Source organism: Sinohyriopsis cumingii, chromosome 2 (assembly GCF_028554795.1).
Source record: "Sinohyriopsis cumingii isolate HCF-2022 chromosome 2, ASM2855479v2, whole genome shotgun sequence".
Classification (NCBI taxonomy): Eukaryota; Metazoa; Mollusca; class Bivalvia; order Unionida; family Unionidae; genus Sinohyriopsis; species Sinohyriopsis cumingii.
Window position 1 is genome coordinate 56162877 of NC_142962.1, and position 26756 is coordinate 56189632.

Here is a 26756-nt window from a genome sequence, read left to right on the forward strand (position 1 = left end):
ATAACATTAGACACTTCCTAATATAACACTAGACACTTTCTAATATAACATTAGCCACTTCCTAATATAACACTAGATGATGGCATGTCAGGTTTGAATGATGCTGAATAAACGTGTATTGCTGTGATTACCAACACAGCAAGATTGGTTTCAAGTACAAGTTAAAGCCCAAATGGGCAGAAAGGATTAACAGTATGACATTCATCAACATGGATAAACAGAAAAAGAATTATATATAATTCTTACAATCTGAAACTTGGGTATGACAAAGACTTATTGAAATGGGGTTTTTCTTCTTAGAACAACAGAAAATTCTGAAATTTACAAGCCCACAACCTCAAAAAAAAGAAAACAATTTCATTGTTATCAAACAATTTTATTCATTTTTACAATATATACATGAACTGATGAAGTACAAAGAAAGCCTGTTCATTATCTTCATTAAGACTGGTATTGCACAACCTCATGAACAGATTCAATACTTTGCCCAAATATTCAGTGATTTATATCCTATAAACAAGCAATGAGCAATATTTTGAGGCCTTCACGAAGAACAACAAAAGCCTCTGAATCATTACTAATTCCCTAAGGAGAGAAAACATACTGCAGTTTTGATTTTAAAGATCCTGAAATTTAACAACATATATAGTAATATTGCACAATGTTTTTCTCAAGTCTATTAATTTCCCTGTATCAAGTCCTGAGCACAAGATGAAAGAAAACAATCATCAGTTTCAGTAAAATGTTTCCCTCTGCTTGTTAATTTACATTTCCATAATGTACAAATAACATCACAAAAATGATGATATTTAACAGTCTGGAAGACAGGAGTACATATTCTTTAAACCTGACAATTTCTATTGTTTCTACTCTTTAGATGGTTGGTACTAATATCCAATATCCATCTATACATATATCTTACAGCTATTTTTTTACTAAGTGCTTTCCATAAATCAAAGTTGTAAAACACTTTTTAAAAAAATGGGGATATGAAAATTGTGATTTTTACTCTGTGGGTTTTAACAGCACATGCATGACAGTACTGATAATATCACACCAAGGAAGGTCTGTCCATTTAGTATGTACGCATGGAGGTGGGAGTTGACCCAAATGCATACGCTTGCATTGGGGGGGGGGGGTCTACTGATAATGTATGTATCCATAGGAAACAGGAGGGGTGACACCTTCATAATAATTTGTCTAATACGTAACCTGTCCAACTGGGTTCAGTCGGCTTTTGAATTTTAGCAGACACTAAACAAACTTTTTCAAGTTATGCAGCTTATTTCTTTGATGCAGCCAGACATTCAACACAGGTGGACCATCTGTTTTATTAAACACGTTATTATTAATCCTTGATCATTTCTGAATGGATTAAATATAGGCAGTTCTATAGAATTCGGAGGGGGGAAGCATACTTACGCGGGGGGGGGTCTATAAAAAAGTATGCATGTGTACAGTGAAAGATCAAGCATTGCCAGATTTTTTGCGTACATACTAAATGGATGGCCCTGAAACAGAAGCTATGAACCTTTTCCCAGGAGACAAATAGGCAGCCAACCCAGACAGGCAGTTATAAATTGCAAGCAGCAATTTGCTTATACTTAACTTTTTTTTAACCCCACCCCTTTTTTCCTCTACTTTAACGATGAGGATTGTGTTAGCTCATCAAAGTTTTTGGTTTTGTAAGGATATATTACTGCTAATATGTGCACTTTTATCAACCAATATCTTTGAAGCAAAAGCTGACATTATGTGCCGTCATATGTCAGAGATCTATTTCTACCTCGAAAATGAATGCCCATTTTGTCCAGATCAATGATTAAGAGATGGGCTGGCTCTGAGGTTAAAGGTGCTAAACTTGTGACCAGAAAGGTAAGGTTTCAATTTCCATCATATCAGCCTGATTGGCTATCATTGAGGCAAGGCGCTTCTATCTCTACTTAGCACAATATAACCTTCAAAGTGTTGTTGTACCATAAAACACCAACCATTAATGCTAGCTATATTTACACATTTTCAGTAACATAATAAAAGTCATGGTAACTTTTGCTCAGGTGTGACAGTTTGAATTTTAGTCACAAAATGTTTACAAATAATTATCTTGATTTAAAAATGAACACATTATCAGGCCCTCATGGCATAATTACGACTAGTTCAAAATACATTTTTAAACGTCTTGATGAAATAATGAATAAGGATGAAACCAGATACAAAAATAAGGCAAGATCATCCATTTCATTTTCAAGTGTACATCAATATGGTCATGTAGGCAACTTCATTGATGTTGTATAAAATGTTCTTGCTTAAATTTAATACTCATTTCCTTTTACAAAGATCGGATCATTGAGTGATCTGCACATTAGCTGTCATTACAACACTTCCAGACAAAAATTGTGCATTACTATGGACATTTACAATGGTAGTGAATTACTTAAATGGGTCAAGAAAAGAGAATGCTAGGTCTAATCATTAAGAGTACAGGATAATACAAATTTATTCCAATTTGTGGCACTTTCATTGTAACATCAACGTTTGAAATTTAGTCTAGTTTACTCTGGAGCACACCCTTTAGTTTGGCTTGATCTAAAATTGTGAATATACACTCTCAAAGACTTTGATGCATGCATTTCTTTTCACAGTTATATACTATCTTGCAAATAATATTGATCAACAAGCAAGCAAAATAATCTGAATTATTCAAAAGTATATGTAATCAAATTCTCAATACTGATGCCTATATGACTAAGAAGCATAGGAATCATTTTGGCCTTCATGTTTTACATACTCTACTACTGGGCGTACTTGATTTTAAAATTCACACCAAATACAAATAAAATGGTTAACCTAATTTAAAATTCTCACCAAAAATTTACGAGAGAGAGAAAGACCAAAAGCATTTTGCTAATTCTAGTGCATTCAAATTCAGCAAATTTGGGTATGAAAATAAAGCAAAGCCCATTTTACCTATCCAGTTAGTCCAAGTGAATATGATCATAGTCGATCAGAAAAAGGCATGTCATTTTTCCCAATCAATATCCAAGATTCTGCAGCAAACAGGATAATTAAAAATACCAATTACCGATTCATTCATTCATGAAAAAAATATCTGCTCCCTTCCTCAAAATCCAACTGTTATGGCACTCTTTTTTTTTAGAACAAATCTGAGTTCTATCCCAAGGTTTGACATCATATCAAATAAGCAGCACAAACCAACTACTTTACTATCACTAATAACATGTTTGGAAGACTTTTTGTTTTTAATCGAGCAACACTAGAGTCAATAACAAAGTACAATTTTTTTAGAGTCATGACTTAAAGATGTTACAATCAAGGACTATGCATAGTAAATCTACCAAATTAACAAATATTAACAAGCAACAATTGCACACAAAAAAGTATCATATTTTTGATTTAATGAAGTGTAGAATCAAACTTTACTGAAATGCAAGCAATACCCATTAAAGAATTCATGATTTTAACACAAGAGTCAATCCTGCATACAGTCCTTAAATCCATTGTCATATCAGGCAGTTTTAATAACAATGAAGCAGTTCAACTGTGACGAATCTATGGAACTTTTTAAGTTCTTATTTTTGGTGAGAAAAAAAAGATGATCATTTGAAGGCAGTATTTATAAACTGATTCTTCCATGTAAATGAGATATGGGTTTTGGCATAGCATTTTTAATTTTACCACTATGCAATTCTGTCTTCAAACCTACAATACCCATTTAAAGTTAAATATGTGGATATATTCTTTGTACAAGTTATATGCTCTGGAGTAAAAGTCACCATCATGACAAAAAAAATACTTTAATTTTTGTATTCTTTTGTATTTCCTCTACACAGAAATTGTTTAATCTTTGTAAAACCTAACATATATCTGTGCAGACATCTTACCTGCATAAAATAATATTAATATATAACAGAATAATTATAACAACTATAGTTAAATGAATGAAGATGGTTTGGATGATGAAATAAATCAACAAAGAGAGTGAAGCATAGACAATTATGGACTGAAAAATAACAGAACCATTACACAATATATGCATGATTACAAGAGCAATGGCGAGTATTCAAAATGCAAGAAGTGAATATTTACATCAGATGAAATGGCGGACTTTAGTCATTGCTAACAATAAATCAATGATCAAGCTTTGAATATATGAAGTCCCCAGAAAGTAACATCCATTCCATCGGCATTAATTCAGAAACATTTTAATGACCTTATCTACCTACATAAAACCTGTCAGCAGAAGGTCCTCAATTCAAAATTCAGAAACATCTTAATTACCTCAACTGCATACATCGAAACATGCCAGCAGATGATCCTCGAACTGATCAATAGAATGTTGATTACTATTCTCAAAGAACCTTTCAACTTCGACGATATCAAAAACACCTATTAAATTCCATAAAGGATTACAAAAATTCTTTGAGATCCCACTTTTGATAAAAAGAGGAATTTAAAAAATGATATGTTTTTGACTAAAATCAACAAATATGACAAATGTGTTTGTAAACAAAGCTACATTGCACTATTAATTAACAGAAGAAAATAATGTTGCACAAAAAAAGAACATCATTGACTAAGTAATCCTGAACACATCTGGATAAATCAGAACACTTTAAAGGTATAGTTCAAGCCCAAATTAGGCTATTTATTAAAAAAATGTTAACAAAACAATTGCAAAAAAGTTTTGCAATTTAATTGTTGTGGATTACAAATATATTTCTATGTATGCTATTAACAAAGACAAAATAAAAACAAAATAATCTGAATGGATAATTTGTGTATTGATCAATGAAAACCAGAAAGTTAACACTTGTTAAAGTGAACTTTTTCTTTATGATGAACTGGGTGTGAATAAACAAGAGTCATTAATTACTTCTGCACTATCGGTATAACAAATAAATTTCCTAACGAGTAACAAATACATGTAATCCAACTGAATTTATTTACGGTTAAGATTATAAAGTTCTATACTCCTGAACAGGGTGGAAATAAACCAGAGTATCTAAAATATCTCACTGTTTCTTCTTTTTATCAGTTTAAATGTTTTATTTTTCATCTAATTTTTTTACCAAAAAAATCACATAAATTTTTAAAAATCTGCCAACAAATCAAAATGGTCTTCCACAGGTTCTTTTTACATCAAAAGACTGGAGGGGACTGGACTTAAAATGATACATCCTTGAGTCTAATGATATTCAACTTTCATTAGTTTTTGTTATAAAAAGATTTAATAAATTTTATTATGGGTACCATTTGTGGGTGAAAGTTAAGGACAAACCATTCTTCAAGTATATGTACAATATTTGTATTTATCAATGAAACAAAACTAAAGTAATATGCAATTATGTAAGAAATGCAAAATTCTTTTTCATTTTCTTTCTGTTCCACAGATTAATTATCTCTGAAGACAAACTTTCTGCTGCATGTAAGAATTGTGTTGGAAATGAAATGCACCTCTTAAAAATACAGTGTGTATACTATTTGTCCAATTTTGTGAACTTCATAAGTGCTACAAACCACAAATTTAAAGACTGCAAACAATAATCCTTCTGTGGAAACAATATGCCCTTTCCACAATCCACAAATATAAGTGCTGACAAAATGGTTTATTTCTGTCAAAATCATGAACAGTGAAACCCAAGAAAATAAATGAATTCGCAGTAATATTAATTCTCCATATGAAAAATCCAGGACAAATAAATCTTATTTAAATTTAAAGTCTATTTAATGCTCTGTATTCATGGTAAATTTGTTGTGTCTATTCTGGAACTGAGAATTCTGACATGAAACTCGTGCATCTGCTTGAATGGTGGGAATCGAAATAAAAGTGGAAATTTAATGAAGTACAAAAAGATAAGGTTTTCAGATATGATGCATGATTTTCAATCATTTGGTAATTTTTTTGTTGCACATTCTTTTTTTTATCACAAATTAGGATGAATCCTGCAATCTGGTGTCCTAAAATAGAACCAAAGTCAAATAAATTTGCAATGTAAGAGACTTATTCCTTTCAAAGTCAAGTTGTTACTATATTTACTAATGTATTAACAAGCAACCAAATGCAAGAATTTTGAGCAAGATCTGCCGACATTTAATGCAACATCTTAATTACCTCGAGATATTACCTGTTTGTTCTAAATTATAAGCAGCAAAATCAGTATACCTTATCTACTGGAAAACTTTGCGACAAATCGGGTTCTGTGCCGTTTTCGATTTTATGCATGTTGTACATCAGCAAACAAAATACTTGTTTTTGTACAAATCAGGTTTATGTTTAAGTAAGCATCAATATTCTAAATATCAAACCAGAAAGGACGAAAAGAAATAGATATCAGTTTTATTAATCACTCCATTCTACCAGAAGCTGCAGTGGCTCTATGATTCAACTATCAGACTCGTAAGTAAAAGCACAGAATCAAATCCTACCATCAGAGCTGCCTGGGATGACTACCATACTGTGTCCCTGGATAAGGCAATTTATTCTCACTGCCTCAGCACTAAAAAGCACCAAAAACAAACCAATCCATTTTGGATGAACTAAGATAGTAGTTACTTTTAGTGTTGTTTGCCACATGATTCCTCAAAATATTTTAAAATTAATATTCAAGGACATGCAACTGTTCTGTGCTTATAACTGTTTTTTGTTCAGGAAAATAATCTGTTCATTAAGAAAAGCAAACAAGTGAATTTTTCTATCTTCGCACAAGAAGCGTAAATTGACATTGAACTGAACTAGGATTTTAAAGCTGAAGAAAGTATCTGAAACGCATCCAAACACTGCACGAGACCTTTTGACAGTAACCACTAAAAGTTGATTTAATTTGCCAGGGTAAAATAGAAAACCCTAAAGTATACCAAATTTGAAAATTAAACCACTGTTTCTATGTGAATTGGAATTTACAAAAACAATTCAAACAGATGTCCAATAGCCTGAAATTTGACTTTTTGTTGCAAAGTTTGAAATACAAATGTGCCACTGCATGATTTTAATGATATAGCACCAAGGGACCCAACTATAACCAACTGAAATGCAAGCATATTGAGCAAGCTTGGCACAATTCATTAGCTTAGACTCTCCAAGTGAAACTGCCCATAAAACCATCTTTATTGCTCTTTAACACTACCACATATACTGCTTAGCAACAGCAAACACAGACCCTAATCTGCAACACAATGTGCTGGCAGATCAGGGTCAGTTGGATTTTATATTGAAGTTTCAATATACAGTATTAAGTTTTATACAAAGGTTTATGGATAAAGTATTAATATCACCTACTACAGAATTTAATGCTTTCTTCTGGAAAGAAGTTTTGAACATAAACAAGAAATAATCTCTCAGAAAATAAATAAATAAATAAATAAATAAATAAATAAATAAATAAATACAAATTAACAAAATCATTTGAAGAGAATTTTCCTAACAAGAAATTAGGAATTCAATGGAACAGTTATAGATTCTGTCATACATTAACAAAAGAAAGAATTAGCCCCAAATGGACAGAAAGAGAATGGAGCCTCAAATTTAAACTTAGACCAAGAAATATTATTTCTATTGCATTCAGTTGCATGATGGTTCAATAACAAATTGTATTAAGTCGAGTTCTTGGGGGGAAAAGCTAGTTAAATGAGCAGTTTCACCGATAGTTTCACTATTTACAAATACCATACAAACAGACATGTACATTAACATGTGCTTTGGTTCCTTGTCTTTTTTTTTTTAAAAAAAGAATGTATAAAACGATCTCAAAAAATCTAGTTTTGCATACTTGGAAGACATTTTTTCCCATTGGAACAATATGTTCCTTTGTCAATGTGCAAACTGTATGGAACATGGAAGAAACAATATTCTTCTTGGAAGAGGAGGTGAGACACTACTTAATATATTCAAGGTACTATCAACAGTAAATTATCTCACACATGATGTGAGACACTAAGGTACTATCAACAGTACATTATCTCACACAGCATGACAGACCAAGTCTTTTAAGACTTGTTCATCTATGAACAACAGAATCAATGCATCGTCGTTCATATTTCCAAGCTGCATTACAGCTTAATAGCAATCAAACAAATACAAAAAATTCTAAGTTTTCATTTGCCATGGTAAGGCCTAGTTTCAATTTCTTGTGCCATTTCAGCATGTTCACTATTTATGAATGTACAATGTCTGCAATTTCTGAATAATATCATAATTTGCAATATCAACATAACTGCTGTCACACTGCCAGTAAAACTGGCTGTCCAATTTCCAATAAATCTGGTTTCTATCACATTTGCCAGCAGAGCTGGTTTCTGTCACAGTTGCCAATAATAGTCAGTTTCTGACATATCTGTCAGTATAGACAGTATCCATCACATAACCACTATTGCTGGATTCTGTCACATTTGCCAGGATAGCCAGTTTCTGTTACACTGCCAGTATATTCGGTTTCTGTCACACCGCCAGTATAGTTGGTTTGAAGGGAAACAAGGAAGCTCACAATAAGAAATCTCACTTTGCTATCATATATATGAAATGAAGTAGCAACAAAAAAAATTTGTCTCCTCCTAATTTTAATTTTTTTTATTTCCAAGAAAATGTATTTTTCCTCATAACTTCCCTTTCAAGGGAAAAGAATTAGTGTTTTTCATGAATTATTAGAATCTCACTTAATTTGTGAATAAAGTATGGAATGTACTGAAATAAAGCTTTCTTCCTTATGTCCATTCAAACCAATGCCCAATACAATCTAATGACTGACTGAAAGTATGGCATTTCTATGCTTGCGACACCATCTCAATGCTCTTCATCACTAATTCAGTAAGTTCCCTGATTTGGAAGACCACACATAAATAAAGAACATTGAGAAACTGGATTAAATCCATAAGCCAAAATCTCCATTGGTTTCCATGTAAAGAGTCTTTAACTTCCAAGACAAAAGAATTAGGATTTTTTTGAGGTCTTGGCTGAATTTCTCTGAGAACAAATATTATGTTCTGGGTTCCTAGAACTTAAAAGTGGCCGTGATGTCTTAAAAATTCCTGCTAAATTTAATAATGCATCTGCACCCTCTTCAATTTTCTTCTTCTCCTCTTCATCCTCTTCTTCACAAATTAATCTTGGTCGTTTTGGAGTTCTATTGTTAGGAACATAGCCATCCACCTCATCAACACCACTTTCATATTCGCCATCACTACCCAAACGATCTTCATTATCACTGAAATCATCTATCTCTTCGTCAGATCCAAAGTCATACTCATCATCAATTGATGAACTTGGTGATGATGGTGCCAAGTCATCTTCATCAACAGTGGTCATACTGTATGTATGGTCCTCACTTGGAACAACAGTACACACAATTGGCTCGAAATTTCTTGTTTGGTAGGATGGAATCCTGCAAAAGATGAAGAGCATGTTAATATGATACTGTGTCCAACACTAAAGAAACAATTCCCAGAGTTGAATAGTCATGATTACATTTTTAAAACTTCTGTAATTATAACAGGCTGAATTTACTGATTTTTTTCATTGGCAAGCTAGGCAAGATCACATGGAAATCAATAACACTGCAGAAGATCAACTGGCCTTCCCAATCAAATTTAATAACTTCTGCAAATTTAGATGGCTAAGCAGGTCAGAGGCTGACAAAAATTTATTTTTTGTACTTTCTTTCCAAGAGTTCTCCCCCTTGCATCAAGATACAAAACCCTGAAATCTGTATAAAAATAAAATGTTCATTAATTCAATTGGAAATGTTTATCATTAAATGAACAAAAAAATTGTGGAAGAAAAACTGAAGAATTAATAAAAGCTGCATGTACTTAACTAAAAAGGTCCACCACATGAAATCCATGTAAAGTGAATAAAATTCTGATTATTTGTATAGAAACTGCTCATTAAATTCAACTGTCATAGTTTGATGCAATTTTCTGAAATTTTTCCAGATGTGCATTTTTAATAAAAAAATAACTTCAAGAACAGCTATAAATTTTGATTATCTGCAATTTTCATTTGTCACTTACACCATGGCCAGTAACCAGTGTCAATAATAGATCTCCAGGGGAACAAAAACTGCAAACATCGACTGTGATTTGTGTTGAAACTGATATCTTAAATTAATGCCTACATTGTCCATAGCTAGGATCTACTAACACAAGTTTCTACTGAAATCCATGCTTCTGCCCATATTCCAAAGTTAAGCAAGGATAAACTGATACAAAGTGCAGTGTCACACTAATATGTGTTATCCACGCCTGTGGTGCATAGTACTGAAATAGTGTTATATAGAGAACGAGTTGCATAGAAGTACTATTGCCTTTTGTAATGGAGATATCAGGATAAACCCGTTTACATGACACCTGCTTTAAATGCAGGTGAAGAGTTACTTACCAATAACAGCTATTGATTTAACTGTGATTGGATTAGAAAAAAAGCACCTGTTTTAGTATTACTTAATCTGTTACAACAAAATGAAGGAATTTGTTTCATGTTAAATATGCACTGAACACCAAAGGGTCAAGACATGACAGATTATAGATCAAGCAATTCTCACTGGCAAGGATTTTCATAAAATGAGACAAATAATTCTGCAAATATTTTTTAAAATACTTTTGTATCAACATTGTTGGGTATTACAAGTAACCAAAATTAAAACCAACTTTAGATCCCAAATTTGCCAATTTTATTAAATTGCAGTAATTCAACACTGTAACAACTTTATGATGTAAAGTGATTTTTTAAGTACAAAGTGTACAACTTGTACAAAGAGACTGCAATTTATTATAAATATTGGGAAATAGTCTAAAATGAAAGCTTATTATCTTTAAAAATAAATAAACAAACGAACTATAAATGGTACTGGCAAAACAGTTTTACTTCCCATGTTTTACTGTTTATTTTGTAACAAATCTCTAAATCTCTTTCATTTAATATTACCAGTGCATAACAGCAATATTTCTTTATTACAAGCAAATAACAGTAAAAAAAAAATATTATAACACATAACAGTCATCTTCCTACATTAAAAAAAGAAAGTAACCTTACATACAGATGGGATAAAGTAAGATGAATTACACTAACTCATTAACCTCTAGTACCCCATTTAAGCATCAGGAGGTAGGACCCTACTTCCGAGCTCTGTAGTATCAAGGTCATTTAAGATAACTAAAATGGATGGTATTACAGAAAAGTAGACAGATGTAGCTCTACAATGGTACCAAATAATCTGGACATTCTAATCACATTACAAAATACAGAGGAGAAAACGTAAGTCTTTTAGACGCGATAATTTTTAAACCCAAAATTTGCTTCTGGTCAGATTCATATTTCGTGTCTGGATTGGTCTCAGATCTAAGGCAGGCCGGTCTGAAATACACACAGACAGAAGAACCTCTGCAGAAAGTGGGATAAGGTGGGGATTTGTAGTAAAAAGGGTTAAGGACAATAAAATGATGGGTCCAATAAGCAACAACAACAAAAAAGAACTCCAACTTTCACCCTTCTGCATATGCACGACCAAAATACCCAATGAAAAACAATGCTTGTTTCTTACACAACTAGGATGCAAGCTAACAAAAAATCTCTTGCAAGCTGATTTATTTGGATGTATTCAGAAGTAGCCCCCAAAATGTGTTTCCTACTTGCATGTCGGGGGCAAATGACAAAAATCTCCAGGGGTTAATGAGTTGAAAGAAGTAGAAGTATTTTATTACAAGTTTTAATCTACACAAAGCTGAAAAATTTATAAAATGTTATGTTTATATAAAGCTTTGTTATCAGTCTGTTATGATTCCTTGGGTTCATAGCATAATAACAAATAAAAATTATTTCGTATGAAAGATGTGCTTAGTTTCTTTAATTATGGTATCTAATGCTGACCACTCTCACTTTTCATCACAAATAACTTCACAATGTACAGAACTGAAATTAAGTCAAAACGAAGACTAAAATTTAAGTGCAAGAACTAAGAATTCAAACCAAAAAACTTAATAAGAAAATATAAGGTAAGAAAGAAAGTTAACAGCAGATATATTAGAATTGTTCACACTGCAAACATTATAGGAACACGGTAAAAATCCACCGATAGCAGTCTTCTTAGCAGCAAAAAATAATGTTCAGCTAAAAACTAAATTCTGAACAGAAATTGTTCTGCTCCTCTTCATGTTTGAAAAGCACTGAATCAATCAGATTATCTTTACTTCATTGCAAACAGTCATATTAAAAGGTGAACATTTTAACATAAAATAAGGATTCTTTTAATAAAACCAACCACTGCATCTTTTACATTTGAAAACAAAAATCTGCAATTAAGTATTGCCAAAATAAAGACAAACTGAGGAAATTGTACACCTTTTGAATTTACATCCAAAAATTGTGCACTCTGGTCAATATTTGAATAAAAACAGAAAAATACTTTCACTGCTTAAAGAAACATAAGAAAAACTGGCTGATACTTAAAGACTGTCGCATTATTTTTTCTTAAAAGCTTTCTTAATATTTACACAAACAGAAGAAATCAAGAATATTTGTTACCAGCATGGAGAAAAAAATTGGTTAAAAAAATTATTTATCATTAGTCATCCCATTTTCTTTAATGGCAAAGATAATGGCTGATATTTATTACCATTCTGCAGCAAAGAAGACAGCAGATCCAGACTTACAAAATCTTCCAAAAAATCTGGAAAATGGTGAACAGTTGCTATAGCAATAAATACAAGTCTATCATTTCTTTTTATAAGGAGCAATCAATAAATGCTTTTGAAACTAGTATATATAAATATCAAACCTATGCATGCAGACTTCCCACAGGTCCAGCTAAAAGTCATAATTTTAAAACATATATGGTCTTAATAGGCAGGTGAATATGCAGCTTTACGCATTCATGGAATCATTTATATTACTTTATCACCGTTGTCTTCATATACTCGGAGCTGACTTAGTATGCCATCAAGATGTTCAGGTTACTTCTCATACCATGTGAAATGACTTCAAAAGATTCAAAATATATGTGAAATCAATTTAACTGAGTTACATAATAGTATTGTTTCCTAACTCTGACATCCATTTATCCAACTATTACTTTCAAACAATAACATCTGATAGAATAACTGATCTATCTGGCCTGGCATAGCATCAATCAACTAACAAAGAATAGAAATTCCAATAACCAACTCAAGTTGCCAGTTGGTAAGAATGTAATACATGCCTAACACAGAAACAATTACAGTCCAATCCAATAAGAATCAGTAATTACTATTTCTTTATTCATAGCTGTTGAGCAAATATACATTGAATAACCAAAACTGAAGTGTATGGTATGTGTGATATCATGACTAGTGCATAAAGCAAAATACATCATGCCATCCTATGTCCAGATATCTACATATTACACAAGGAATATTTTTTAAAGATCTCAATCGATCTATACTGAACTTTTTTCTTAAGATTTTAAACGAACTTTTCTTTCTTAAATAATATACCCCAAAAAGTAGACCACTGAACCAACAGCTATGAATATTAAAAATCACACCGATAACATGATGTTTGTGGGTCTATACTAAGTTTTACACTTCTGCAGAAATACTCCACATCAAAAATATAAGAACTCTTATTCAAAATGTTGGACCCAAGAATCAGATTTGATCTATTTCAGAATGTATAATTTTCTAATAAGAGACTTTAATAACTCAACAAAATCTGGAATGGTTGGCATCTGCATGTGACTTATCAAAATGATATATGAAACATAATTTAAATCTTATGACAAGCAAAAATTACATCACACATGAAGAAATATTTCTCTCCAGCCATTTCTTTTTATCAGATTCTATGCATTACATTACTAGCACTCATCTGAAAAAGGAAAAAAAGGCTCTAAAACAATTTCCGTCAGCAAAACATGCATATAGGATTTAACAGACAACATGCAAACCATGATGCCAACATATTATAAGAGGTCTAGTGTTCACTTTCAAATGGTGCAAATTTTGCTGGTATAGAAATGATCTGTAAATGTCTACCAATGAATTAAATACCAAACTCACCCTCGTTTTCTTTTCAGGTCTTGAGACTCATGGAAGTGTTTTGAGTCTGAAAAGATGCAAATTTAAAAATCATAAAAATGACTGCAAATGCCTTTTCTCATGTAAATGGCATTTACTGGCCAAACATATGCCCTATGATTATCATTACCCAATTCCAAATGTAAAACCCCCAAATTGGGTTATGATTTCTGATTTTTATTTCTTCAATATCATGTTCCTCTTTAAGAAGCTGCAGATATAACTAATTTCTATTCATTGATAGTGACTGTCTGAAATTCTTCTTTATCTTCCACCACAACAAACCTAACACCATTTAGGTGTTACCTTTACCATCCAATCATTGTGTTCTTTGTTCTCATACAATCAGAATATCCTCAGCTTTCTGTGATATGAAGAGGAACCAGCAAGGTATTTGGACTACCTCAGCTATTTCTACAATTGGATTGATTGTGGGATTGACAGAATTAACAAATGAAAAAATAGTCTGGTGAATTTGCAACTCCTTAGTCAATTTGTTGTGCAAATAGCAGAGGCCATCTTAATGTAGCTATACATCTGTGGATGATCTGCAGGATTGACCTTGAAGTTGCATATGGTCATAACAAACCACTATTACTGTTGTTGCTCTCAATATCACAATTACAATCAAAAAGTTAACTCCAACATGATTACTATTTCTACCAGTATGCTGTTTTAATTTTTTCTGATGTGTTACTACTAACAATCATCATTATCAATCATCTCCACCATCATCACTACAATTACATCAACAACTGCATCATTGTCATTTCCATCAGCATGCTAAATGTCTGTTTTCATTTTCTCCCTCTGCTTTATCATTATTATCATCACACACCTGCAACTAGTCCTAATACAAATTTTTGTAAAACAAAATTTCTTCCCATAATAATATAAAAAAATTCAAAATTCTTTTGCAATAATACAAGTAATCAAAACTATCCCTGAGACCTCTGCTGGAACTGCAGTAGCAGTGTGATTAGCATACCAGACTTAAGACTGAAAGGGTGCAGGAAACACCAACCATCTGTTGAGCCTTTGGAATATCCTTGGGCAAGGTAATTAAGTACTGCATCAGTACTAAATAACCTACCTGTGTTACTGTCCATAAAACACAAAGAAAAACCTATTTAATAGCATATACTTGATTTGGTTAAAACATGTTGATCAATATAAAAATGTTTGCCTTTAATAATGGGCCCAAAAGAATCATACAAATTTCATTCAAGAAAATGGAACAAAACCTGCCCTCAGGTGGAAATCTGCATACTGTTTTTGCCTGTACATAATACATACAACTGCAAATATCAATTCAGACCTGCCATCACAAAATGTCATGGCAATCTGAAGCCACAGATCTGCCATTGCAAAATGTCATGGCAATCTGAAGCTGCAAATCTGTCTTTATATAATGCCTTGGCAATCTGGGCTTACGTATCTGCTGTCACACACTGCAATGGCAATCCTAGTCTAGAGGGTCCTGGTAATTTGAGTCTAAAGATGTCACATAATGTATGGCAGATCTTATTTTACAATATTTTGTAACATTGCTATGGCAATCTGAATTTATAATGTTTACATTTAGGTGTAAGGTATACATTTGCAAATATGCATATTCTTAGTAACAGGACTGGTTTATTGTTACAACTGTTGAAAGAAATTCTGAAGTGGAAAGGGCAAGATGCATTATTTATTTTACATTTAATGTTGAACTTCTTACAATTTAAACAAATACATTTCTTACCAGCACAGCTGTAAACAAAAAAAAAACATTTTTGAGGTGAGGAAAAAAACAAATACTGGAGGAAACCATCTTCAAATGGTTAATCACACACCTCAGACATATCAGAACCAGAAATCAAACCCAATACACAAGAGGTGCATACTTAAAATTACCTGTTGCACTATTAAGGCTCCAAAACAAGATAGCTTGTTGGTTAGCAAGCCAGACTCACGATTGAAAGAATATGGGTTTAAATCCTACAAATCAGACTGGCCTGGATCAGCTATCGTATGCTGACCTTTGGCAAGGCACTTTCCTCTAATTGCCCTGGCACTAAAAAATCTCCTTGTGTTGCAGTATCATAAAGCAACAAATCAAACTATTCAGGCTCCACAAATACCCTCTTGTCTGGAGATGGTCATATACTCTAACTTTTTATGTGCAATCAATCCACAAAAATTCATTATTTTGTGCTATCATTTTATTTTTATTTTTGTACTTTGTATTCTAATGGTATTATTTTTATGACCAAGATTTTATATGAAAATCCAAATTTATAATTTTACATGTAATTTACTTGTACAATTCAGTACAACAAATGGTATATAATATTCCTATCTCATGACCTTGTCCCTACTAATCATGGCCTTTGAACTAGGGGCTTAAAGCTGAATTAGGCAAGACCCTGCGCAAAAATTCAATAAAATATCTGTTCGTATTAAAATTGGATACCCTGGATATGGAAAGAGACCACTGAGCTGCATCGCCCCTTGTCACAACCTGGACCTTGAGACAAGGAATATAACTGAACAGATGAGACAGTAAAGTCAAGATACAAAAAAGGGTAGTTTCATTAGCATATCTTCATTTGTTCAACAGTTGTACCTGTGGTCCAAAATTTAGTTAAAAAGACTGAGTGATACAAAAGGGTTGTCTTCTAGAAAAGAATGTCACAAAGGCATTTTCCCTTGCTGTAACTTTTACCTTGAGGCAGACGGTGAGGCTATTGTACACAACACACTATACATCATACATGCACACACATGCATGAACACACACATATACATGGTTAAAAGGGAAAAAATATTTTAAAATTTGAGGGTTTTTCAAGGCTTTAACATTTTTGAAGTTCAAGACAAAAAGCAGTTTCAAAATTATCTCCATGGTGAGCACAAAATTTATTGAAAACCTGATAAGAAATGCTTTAAGTTTCTTTAAAATCAATGAAAATAAAGTAATAGTGAAATGTAATAAATAATTTAAATGATCAGATGTCTTTAATTTGCATAATTTGTTCACTTTCTTGACTGCAAGACTAGTCTAACAAAAATACCACATGCAAAAGAGCAATTTTTGTGTGGTCAGGACAGAACAATTCATTTTTTTTCCAAAACTTTTAGACTTCATTTTTATTATTTAGGTTTTTTCAGTTTTAGGTTTCCAATGTTTTTGAGGACCACTTATAACCCTATATATATACACACACACACACACACACACACACACACACACATTGAAACGTGTGGTTCAAAAATTGTACTCCAGACAATGGCAGGATTTCTCTTGTCCTTGAAGCAGCCGGAACAGCCATGGTATGTGACACACCATATATACATGATCTATAATTGCCTAATGTTTTATAAAATTATTTTCAGCAACTTGTATCATTTTGCATACATTCTTTTATCTGTCTGTAACCACCTGTGGGCAATACTTACTGCTTAGACTCTTAAGGGATACCAAAGTTTGAGCAACATCTTGAATATCGCTATCTGGAAAAAATAACAAAACAACAGAAATTGTAATATTGCTACTTTTGTTAAACACTTCAAGTATTAGACATGAAAAAGATTCTGAATTCACAAGATGACAAAAGTATTGTGTGTTCTCCATTTTTTAAAAATGTAGGTGACAGTCAAGGTTGCATCAATTTGTTAATGTTATGCCTAAGCTAAATGAAACTAACTAGTTGTCATGTTGGAAAGCTATTTTTGTACTTATTGTACGAAACTGGCTTTTGCATCAGATCTTTCCAGTTTTCTAAATTTTGGTAATCATGGCTAGGACAATGGGTAACAGTAAATGGCATTCCAAGAATTTCTCAAAGGGACTATGCTGTGCTGTCCAAGAAAGGAATTTTTATTAATTCCAGACTTGACCATTTCTTCTTGTCAACTGCCACTGTTGAAACCATCTCTGGCATTCTTAAGCAATAACATTTTCAAATTTTAGCCAAGGTGGCTGCCAAATTGAACGTAAGATCCACACCATCTCAATTTAGGACAAACTAGACACCATTAAACTAGAAACCCATAGAAGACTTTTGGTGAAAACCCGATTTTGATATAATCATACATTCAGGAGAATTACAAATGATTTTAAATATGTTCATTGTAGTAACCATATTTAAGGTCAGATCAGCACCATTTTCATTCAGAATAGACATCATAAATGGTCTTCTAGTGAAACCCCATAGTGAAATGTCTTTCCATGTAGGAAGAGAACCAATATTAGAGTGTCAAGATATTCAAAATGGCTACTATAATGTATGCAAGAACAGTGCCATTTGCATTTCATACCAAGTAGACATTATAAGTATTCTTGTGAAAACCCAATGCTGGTACGACTTCACATCTACAAGAAATAGTGAAAAGATGTTCAATATGGCAGATGTGGCAACCATATTGGACAATGCAGTTTCATTCTGGATCAGCTAGATCATGAGATGAATGTATGTGTGCCCCTACACATGTTGGAACTGGAAACTTAACCTGGGAAACCAGAAGTGCAAAGCAAGCACATTACTTATGAACTAAACAGGAAATTTAATAGTCTTCTTCAGGTATTTAATATTCAAAACATGCATGACTATTAAACACCTGTAGAATCCTATTAAATCTCCCATTTTCGGTTCAAATAAAAGGGGCAAGAGAAACTTGGGAATGGAAGGGAAGAAATGGAAATCCGTCATGCCAAAAAAACTACAAAATTCTGGAATAATATAGTCTTTGAAAATTAATTACATTTACCACTGTCACTAAAAAGTTAACTACAAAAATAAAATAAAAGCAAAGAATAAATATACAAGTGGGGGGGGGGGCTGACAAAAACATACAATAGGGAGTATCAAATGATAACGATACTGACAATGATTAAACTCCTTTACTCCTTATGCCCATTCAAATCACTGTACTTCTACCAAAGAACTATCTCCAAATTTTCCTACTTATTTACAGCAATCAATAACTCTACACATTTGCTTCTCAAATGCCATGAGAGCCCAAAAAGATACATCCCAGATCATGACTGGTTTCCATGGCAACCTTATAAACACTTGGTATTTACGTCAAGATTATGAAGCCATGGGATTCAAGACTAAAAAAAAACAAAACAAGAAACCATAACCATTACAGCAAACACTAAATTAGCAGATATGGAGAGCAGAATCACTTTATTCATTTCTTCCAGTTATTATTAGAAACTAATGTATAATTAGATGTCACTTGATTTCCACAAACAACATTTTCATCTATTTTCAAAAGCAATAAATGTTTTGAACAATAACATGTAGAAACTTTAATTGTTGTTAAAAAAAGCAAGTCATCCCCCTCTAAAATTCTTCACTGATTTAAACATAAAAATTGGCTCTGGTATCAGGCTCTGCTAGAGTTCATAAGCTAACATGTCCAGTTACGTCTTAAAGTGATGGTCTGTACAGAAGATAGCATATTTTGTACAACCATAGCAACTTTATTTCAAACAATTTTAAAGATTATCAACATTTTTCAAGAAACAAGTTTTTATATTTTTGTTATGCCCATTTATTTCAATGCTGCCTAAAATGGAATGAAAAGGTTATAAATAGCAGTAAGCAGTACCACTACTAATCTCAATGCTGTAAAATGAAATTCTGTCCAAAATAATGACAAAACTTTCCATAGTTTTCAATTCAAGGACTTTCATGGATAAACATCCACCCTTGCTGTTTTTTAATTCAAGGCCTTTTTTGCTAAGGTAATCCCGAAAAATCAATTCTTTTCATGGCTGAAATATTAGTCAGTCTTAATACCAGATGCAATTTGTCAATGACCCCATAACCCACTCTTTGCAAGTCTTGCAAAGGCCTTGACTAAAATGTTAAAATTTCTCTTTATGGGATTTACTTGCCTGTAGATTCCCTACAGCACATAAATCCATATTTAGCAACTGATCATTTACTAATATGGCTCATACAATCTGCATTTGCGTAATATTCAGTTCAACTGTACAAAAGTACATAGTTTGTCATGATTTGCATCATTATCTGTTTTCGGATAATATTCAGTCCAACTGTACAAAGGTCCATAGTTCATCATGACTTGCATCATTATCTGCATGTGTAATATTCAGTCCAACTGTACAAAAGTCCATAGTTTGTCATGACATGCATCATTATCTGCAGTCATCTCAATTTGAGATTTTACAGTACAAAAATCTATATTAATTAAACAAAATCTGTTTCTTTATTCCTTTGCCTTATTCTCAATTAGAAACTCTGCAAAGAAATCCTTTTCTAACATGCCCCAAGCCTCAGTTTCTTTGCTGCTTATACAAGATTTAATTTGCTTACACAACCACTTTCAATAAAATCTAAGTTCTACTTCTGTCCAGCGTTTCTAATCATATCATTTGAAAGGATTTTGGATGGTGCAGAAAATCCATTACTATTAGAATCAATGCTATCAACATTTAATTCACAACATCTATTTCACATCTGATTTCTGAATAAAGCAAACCTGCCATCAACCTCCTACCCACCCTTTCAATTCCATAACTTGGAAAACTTAGTAAGGTTATTTGTGCCTGCAAAACCTTTCTATGATAATGATAAACCTCAACACAAGGATTTCAAACATGGATGTCAACAACATCACTGCCCCACAGAAGTGACACCAAAGCCTTTTTATCTGCAAAGGTAGGTGAGACAATAAACTAGATATGGCTCCATTTGCCTCTGATTTCCATATAAATATGATGCAAAATGAATGTTCTATGGAAAGTCATACAGGGGCCATAACTATCTGAAAATGATACAAATACAATGATGAAATGATACAAATCGAACCTGACCCATGCCTTGAAGAAATCTTCAATCTAGAGTCTTATGGAGTGGAAAGATGATTTGCTACAAAATCTACATGACAGTAAAGGACATAGACGACATGATATGATGGGATGGGACAAGATGTGGCACTGAGATTACAGGTGACACTATATGCCTCTTCCATGACTGTGATAACATAAAAGGCAAAAAAAAATTTTAAATCATTTAGCATTATTCAATTTTTTTTAAATGCCAGTGCTGGAACAAAAATCTGATAGCATTATACCTGGGGCCACTCTGGTTTCAGGTCAGACCTTTCTATATTCCAAGTGAGGTGCCACCTGTTGTGCTTGTTAAAAATACAAACCTAATTTGCCTCTGAAAACTTTGATTGCACTGATGAAATGCAGAAATTTATATTCATGATGTTGAAAGATGGGTAAATTATTAATATTTATCCCCATGTATGCCCATTACCCTTGTGAACATCATCTACTAATACTTGTATCGAAACCTGCAAACTCTGCATACAAAACAAAGCATGTCACCTATGAATGCAGAAAAGATTGAACTCTTAACACGTGCTCACATGGCTTTAACGTGTGCGTGTGACTTCAATGTTTAATGTAGCTTTAACAATTTTTCAGTTGTATTGCCATTATGTCTGCAGTGTAGCAGTTTATAGCAATGTCTAACACTGGGGCATCTTGTGCAGACATGTAGCATGATGTCCACCCAGTCACATTATCCTGACACCAGGCCAACCAGTTCCAACACTAACCTCAATGCCAAATGCTAAGTGAAGTAGCTGCATGTACTATTTTTACAAGTTTGGTATGACTTGGCCTGGGTTTGAACCTGCAACCTCCCACACCTGAGACAAACACTCTAACCACTTAGGCAACCAGAGTGGTCCATGGCTTTAACATGTGACTCAAAAATAAAGTTTATTTCTATTTTATTTATGCGCAGTACAGACACCAGCCAGAACCAGTCTAGTGAGTACTATAACTGTAACCAGCATGCAATTGGTGCAATGTGTGGCCTCTTCATAGAATGAAGGCTAACAGGTATACATGACAAGCTGTTAATGGACAATTTTACTGTTGTTACCTGGAGAGTTTAGGCCAAATGTGGGATCTTTTTGAGGTATTACATGTAATAAAGGAATCAAATGTGGTTTGGCTTTGGCGTCCTTGATTACAAATTGGATGTCCTTTGGTGGAGTTCAGATAAAATGTAAAAAACAGAATAAAAATGATTTAAACAAAAAGACCAGTATTTTGACTATTTTAATGGTCTTGTTTAACTGCTTTTGCATTGTTTAAGATGTTTCATGTTAGAAATTTAATGAATAATACTTCAGCTTCCTTTGCTCACTCCTACACTAGTATAATGTAGCACTGATTAAATAAAATTAAGCAGCACCTATGAACATTGAAAGTGTAAAAAGAAACTGTATAAATCAATACACGCTTCAGATGTTAATGAACATAAAAACACTTTTGATCTACTGGGCAATAAGGATGTTGTAAGAGCAATTAGACAATAGCTGACATCTGGAATGGAGGAAAACACTGCTTTACGTCAAATTTTTAGTGCTTTAAATAAACAAAGAAGTCAACTTAATGAATTTTTTAAAATTTCATCTTATTTCAACGGTAGCAATTGCAACGTTGTGTGACAAACAGCATTAAAAATGGGTGATTCTGGGCACATGGAGATTGGAGTCCAGGCTTGCGGAATTCAAGTCAGGGCCTGTAATTCTTTTTTATCAAGTCACCAGCCCTGGACCTGTGTCTAAAATTATTTTTTCTCCCAGCATGAATGCATTAAAAAAGATCTAGAATTATCCTCCATTAATTACATCCAAACATAAATTTCCATCAGATGGCAGTCAGTCTTTCTAATATAGCAGCAACAATATTTTTTCCCCCAATTTTATGACTGTTCATTTGACATCTACCTCTCATGATCAGCTTAAGTGCCTGTGGGTTTTTTATTTTTAATGCTACTTAATGAGATGCATCGGTTACCCCTATGAGAAGGTACAAATATTGATTCTGAGCTATCATGACATTGCATGCAGCCAAATAAATGCCAAATTCAAGATATTAAATTCTACATGTAAATAACAAATTGTCACATATGAAGTGTATTAATTGACTGCTGCCATATATTAGATGTTACCATAGTGACATGTACACAGCTGTTCCTGACACAGACAAACCAATCAGAAAGGATTATGGGATTTGTAGATCACAAAATGATCTCATTTCCTCCAGCAATGTAGTATTTTATACATTTCATCCCACTGTTCAATAAACTGCATGTGAAACTTGTTATGTAAGAGCAATTAATGACTAATTGAATATTATCCTGAAGCTATTTAATCAGAACGGTACTACTTACAGCAAATACCAGACATAAGATTTTGTATGAAAGCCGATACACCTACTGTGTTAAATATGCTATGATACCATAACAATTATTTTTAATCATCTTCACATTAAAAATCACTCTTGAGAATTCTATATAAAATTAAATGTACATCAACATGAAGTGACCAGAAACAAGGTATAGTAGTGTGATAAGTACAGTTGTGCATTTAAATAAAACTGAAGATAATAATGCTTCCCAAAATTTCTAGCAACATATACAAAAAATTATGTGCAATGTAAGCAGTGTTTTTACTTCTCGTCTGTGCAATAGTACATGTGACATCACTGATATATCCAGTCATAACTGAATCTCTTTTAAAGGGATGCTTCATAATTTACTTACAACAATGTTTTACTCAGATTCTGAGAGCTTGGTTACATTTTGTAGGTTGAGACATTTTTCCTCTTGCAATGACCTCAAAGACAGATATGTCTTAAATTTTCAGAGATATTTTTACTGCCAAATATCCCCTGGGCTTGCCACCTATAACAGTAACAACAATGCTAAGATCCCTAATAACATATTGCCTTTCAGAATCCCTCACCCCCAGCTACATTTCCTAAAGAAAACTCTAGCTACATTTCCTAAAGAAAACTCTAGAGGTTACTTTCTCTCTCTCTCTCTCCTACACGTGCATGCGCGTTTGCACACATACAACAAAATGATTTAAACATGAAATATTCAAAATACTCTCTGGGGTCTGGAACAGAACAAGGAAGATCATCCCTTGAGCAAAGAAACACACTGAAAAACAATTTCAAACAGTTTACAGAATGAAAAGGTCTTTGAAAATAGTATAGAATTTTTAGATGATACTTACCAATATCATAACTGGTCTGGTTTAATCTCTTACTTAAAAAGGGAAACAAATCTGTAAGGAAACAGAAGCAGTTGATGTAAAGGTGGACAATACTACACTCTGAGAGTATCCTATGGTACCCTTGCTAAAAGCGAAAATAAAGTATTCATCGTTCATTACATCCTGTTGGTTTAACAGGTTAAACTGTTTCAGAATAAAATCAAAGAATATCTTGGTAACTACAAGATCTCTTCCTATCACTATCTTTTCAATAATTAATTCATTGGAGGATAGAGATTACAAGTTTACAACAAAAACAGCAGATTGTGACCTTCTTCACATATCATGCATTGGCAAATTGGAGTGCAGAGGATTCCAGCTTGTTTTCACAAAGAAATTCCAAATTGATGAAGTAGGTGCTCGTACAGTTTGCATCTTGATGTCACCTACCAACACAATGTCCCAATTACTGACATTGTAAGCTTGCCTAAGAATCAGACACAATGACACAGATCAAGACACAATGTGAATCACTTCACCTTTCCAAACATTTCAAACATTAAACAGTTATGTAGCTCTTTGACCATTCTGAACTTTTAGTGTTAGTCAAGTCTGGAAGTCCCATGTTTTCTATGGTGCTTGGAATAGTGCCAAAGCATTCTGGGGAATGTTGACACTGGACATAAACTGACAAAATTACCCCATGATTTATTTGGTCCTTCAATTTTACCAGTTGTTTAAACACTCCTTAGCTATAAAGCACCTGACAATAGGTGTGAAAGGGACTTAACAGAAGCTTATTACTGATGGACAGCCCTAGGGTTTATACTAAAGTTACACCAAGTGATTTTTAACAATGTTCTGTGGTAGTGTGGCAGCACATAACATACATTTGCAACAAGCGAAGTGTAAGCTCGAACAAAAACAAAAGAAATGATACAAGCAATGCCAATTAACACATATTGTATAATCTTCCAACATTTGTGTGAAGACCTCATCTAATGCCTATCAATGCAAAATATATTTTTAAGAAATCAAGACTGCATGTTGGCAATTAAAATTTAATTGTTAAAAACTGCAAATAATATAAAATACTGTACTTGCATCACATTTTAAAGTAAAAGTTTCTCAAAGAAGGAAAAAATGATTTTTTAAAATAAATATATATTAGAAAGAAAACTAATGAAGCATACAAGAATAATGGTACATCTGAAGCAAAAGCAATTCTGGAACAGATAATGACACACTTTCAATAATAACAAATATATAAATATTTCTTTCTTTTTAAAAACTATTTATATGTGCTCACAATTTTTTTTAAATAATTAGTTCCATAAATATCTGACCACTACTTTAAGCTTCAAAATTACATGTCCAGCAAGAGCTATCAAAATGCTGAGACTAGTGTTACATATTTAAGACATTAAGGTCAATTACTGACACCTCTGAACTCTTCCCATGATCCCTGCTGTATTAAGAATTATAAACAGTTGACATGACACCTGATGATCTTGAACATATTTTTTGTTCTGCCAGTTGTAAGAAAGCTTCCCGTTGCTAAGATCATAAATACCATTATTATTATCATTAAAATTCATCTAAAAACTTCTTACAACCTGGATCTGATTAATAACTTCCACGACTCCTATGCATTAGAGAAAAAAATGAAGCTTGCCAATAACTAGCTAAACTCTACAGCAATTGTTAACGACAGGAAATTGTGTGCTAATTGATTAAAAGAAGGAGAGAAGATAATCTAATTATATGTGCATCAGTGATCACGCTATGGTCCACAAGGAATATTTACATAATAAAGCAAAATTTATTTTTGCCAAGGTCAGAAATTTAATGCTCTTAAAATCTGAAAGGTATCAATGGAAAAATTTCAATTTCAATAATTATGTTCCACATTTCTTAACGGTTTGTAACACAATATAGATGAATCAAGGAACCGCAAAACTATTTAAACTAGTAAAAAGAATTGTGTCAATTAAATACTGAAGAAATGATTATGAAAATACCATATTTACCTATTTAAAATAAACATCCAACCAATGTAGTGTTGTCTCATAATTTGCAGGCAATTCAGTATCAACTTTAACAAACAGCATAGAAATGTGATTTGCCAGCAAATTATGCAGAGACAGATTGGGATTTACATACCGGAGGGAAAATTAATACTGACTTTGGCAAAATTACTGAAGCATGTGAGAATGTACTGGTCAACAAATCCACAAGAGCTGGAACTTCTTTCTGATCAAAAAAAAGAATATCTTCGGCTCATCGCTGATTCAAGTACAGATTTTGTCCTTCTATCCAATTTTCATGAAAACAAGTTTAAATATTTTATTGGCATTATTAGCCTGTTGTAATATACATACGTTTAATATACTAGATATTTATCCACGTAAAGAAAAGGTTTCTTTAACTTGAGGCTCAGTATACCCTCCATGTTAATATACTTTATAAAAAGCAAGGTATGGGTCAGAAGAGCCCCATCATTTCAGTTTTGATTGCATCAGATGGCACGTCTTTGATCAGGCAAGATATACTGCAGGATAGATCAAGAAAAGACAAACCGACTTCAGTACTAAGTGTACTAAGTGTAATGTCATTTCAATAGTATTGACAGTGAAGTCTTCAAAGTT

General features: G+C 32.9%; 1 protein-coding gene across 7 annotated transcripts in view; it reads right to left on the reverse strand.

The window, feature by feature from the left end:
* Positions 1 to 355: 355 nt before the first annotated feature.
* The window catches only part of LOC149804911 (forkhead box protein N2-like), a 110106-nt gene continuing 83705 nt past the window's right edge, over positions 356 to 26756 (reverse strand). For all 7 annotated transcript variants that reach the window (XM_089945821.1, XM_089945819.1, XM_089945828.1 and 4 more), the window contains 4 exons: positions 24130 to 24180; positions 17503 to 17556; positions 14044 to 14089; positions 356 to 9395 (listed from right to left, as the gene is read on the reverse strand). In XM_089945821.1, coding sequence (XP_089801947.1) covers positions 8945 to 9395; positions 14044 to 14089; positions 17503 to 17556; positions 24130 to 24180 — 602 coding nt within the window. In that variant the 3' untranslated portion in view covers positions 356 to 8944. The remainder of the gene's footprint in view (positions 9396 to 14043; positions 14090 to 17502; positions 17557 to 24129; positions 24181 to 26756) is intronic.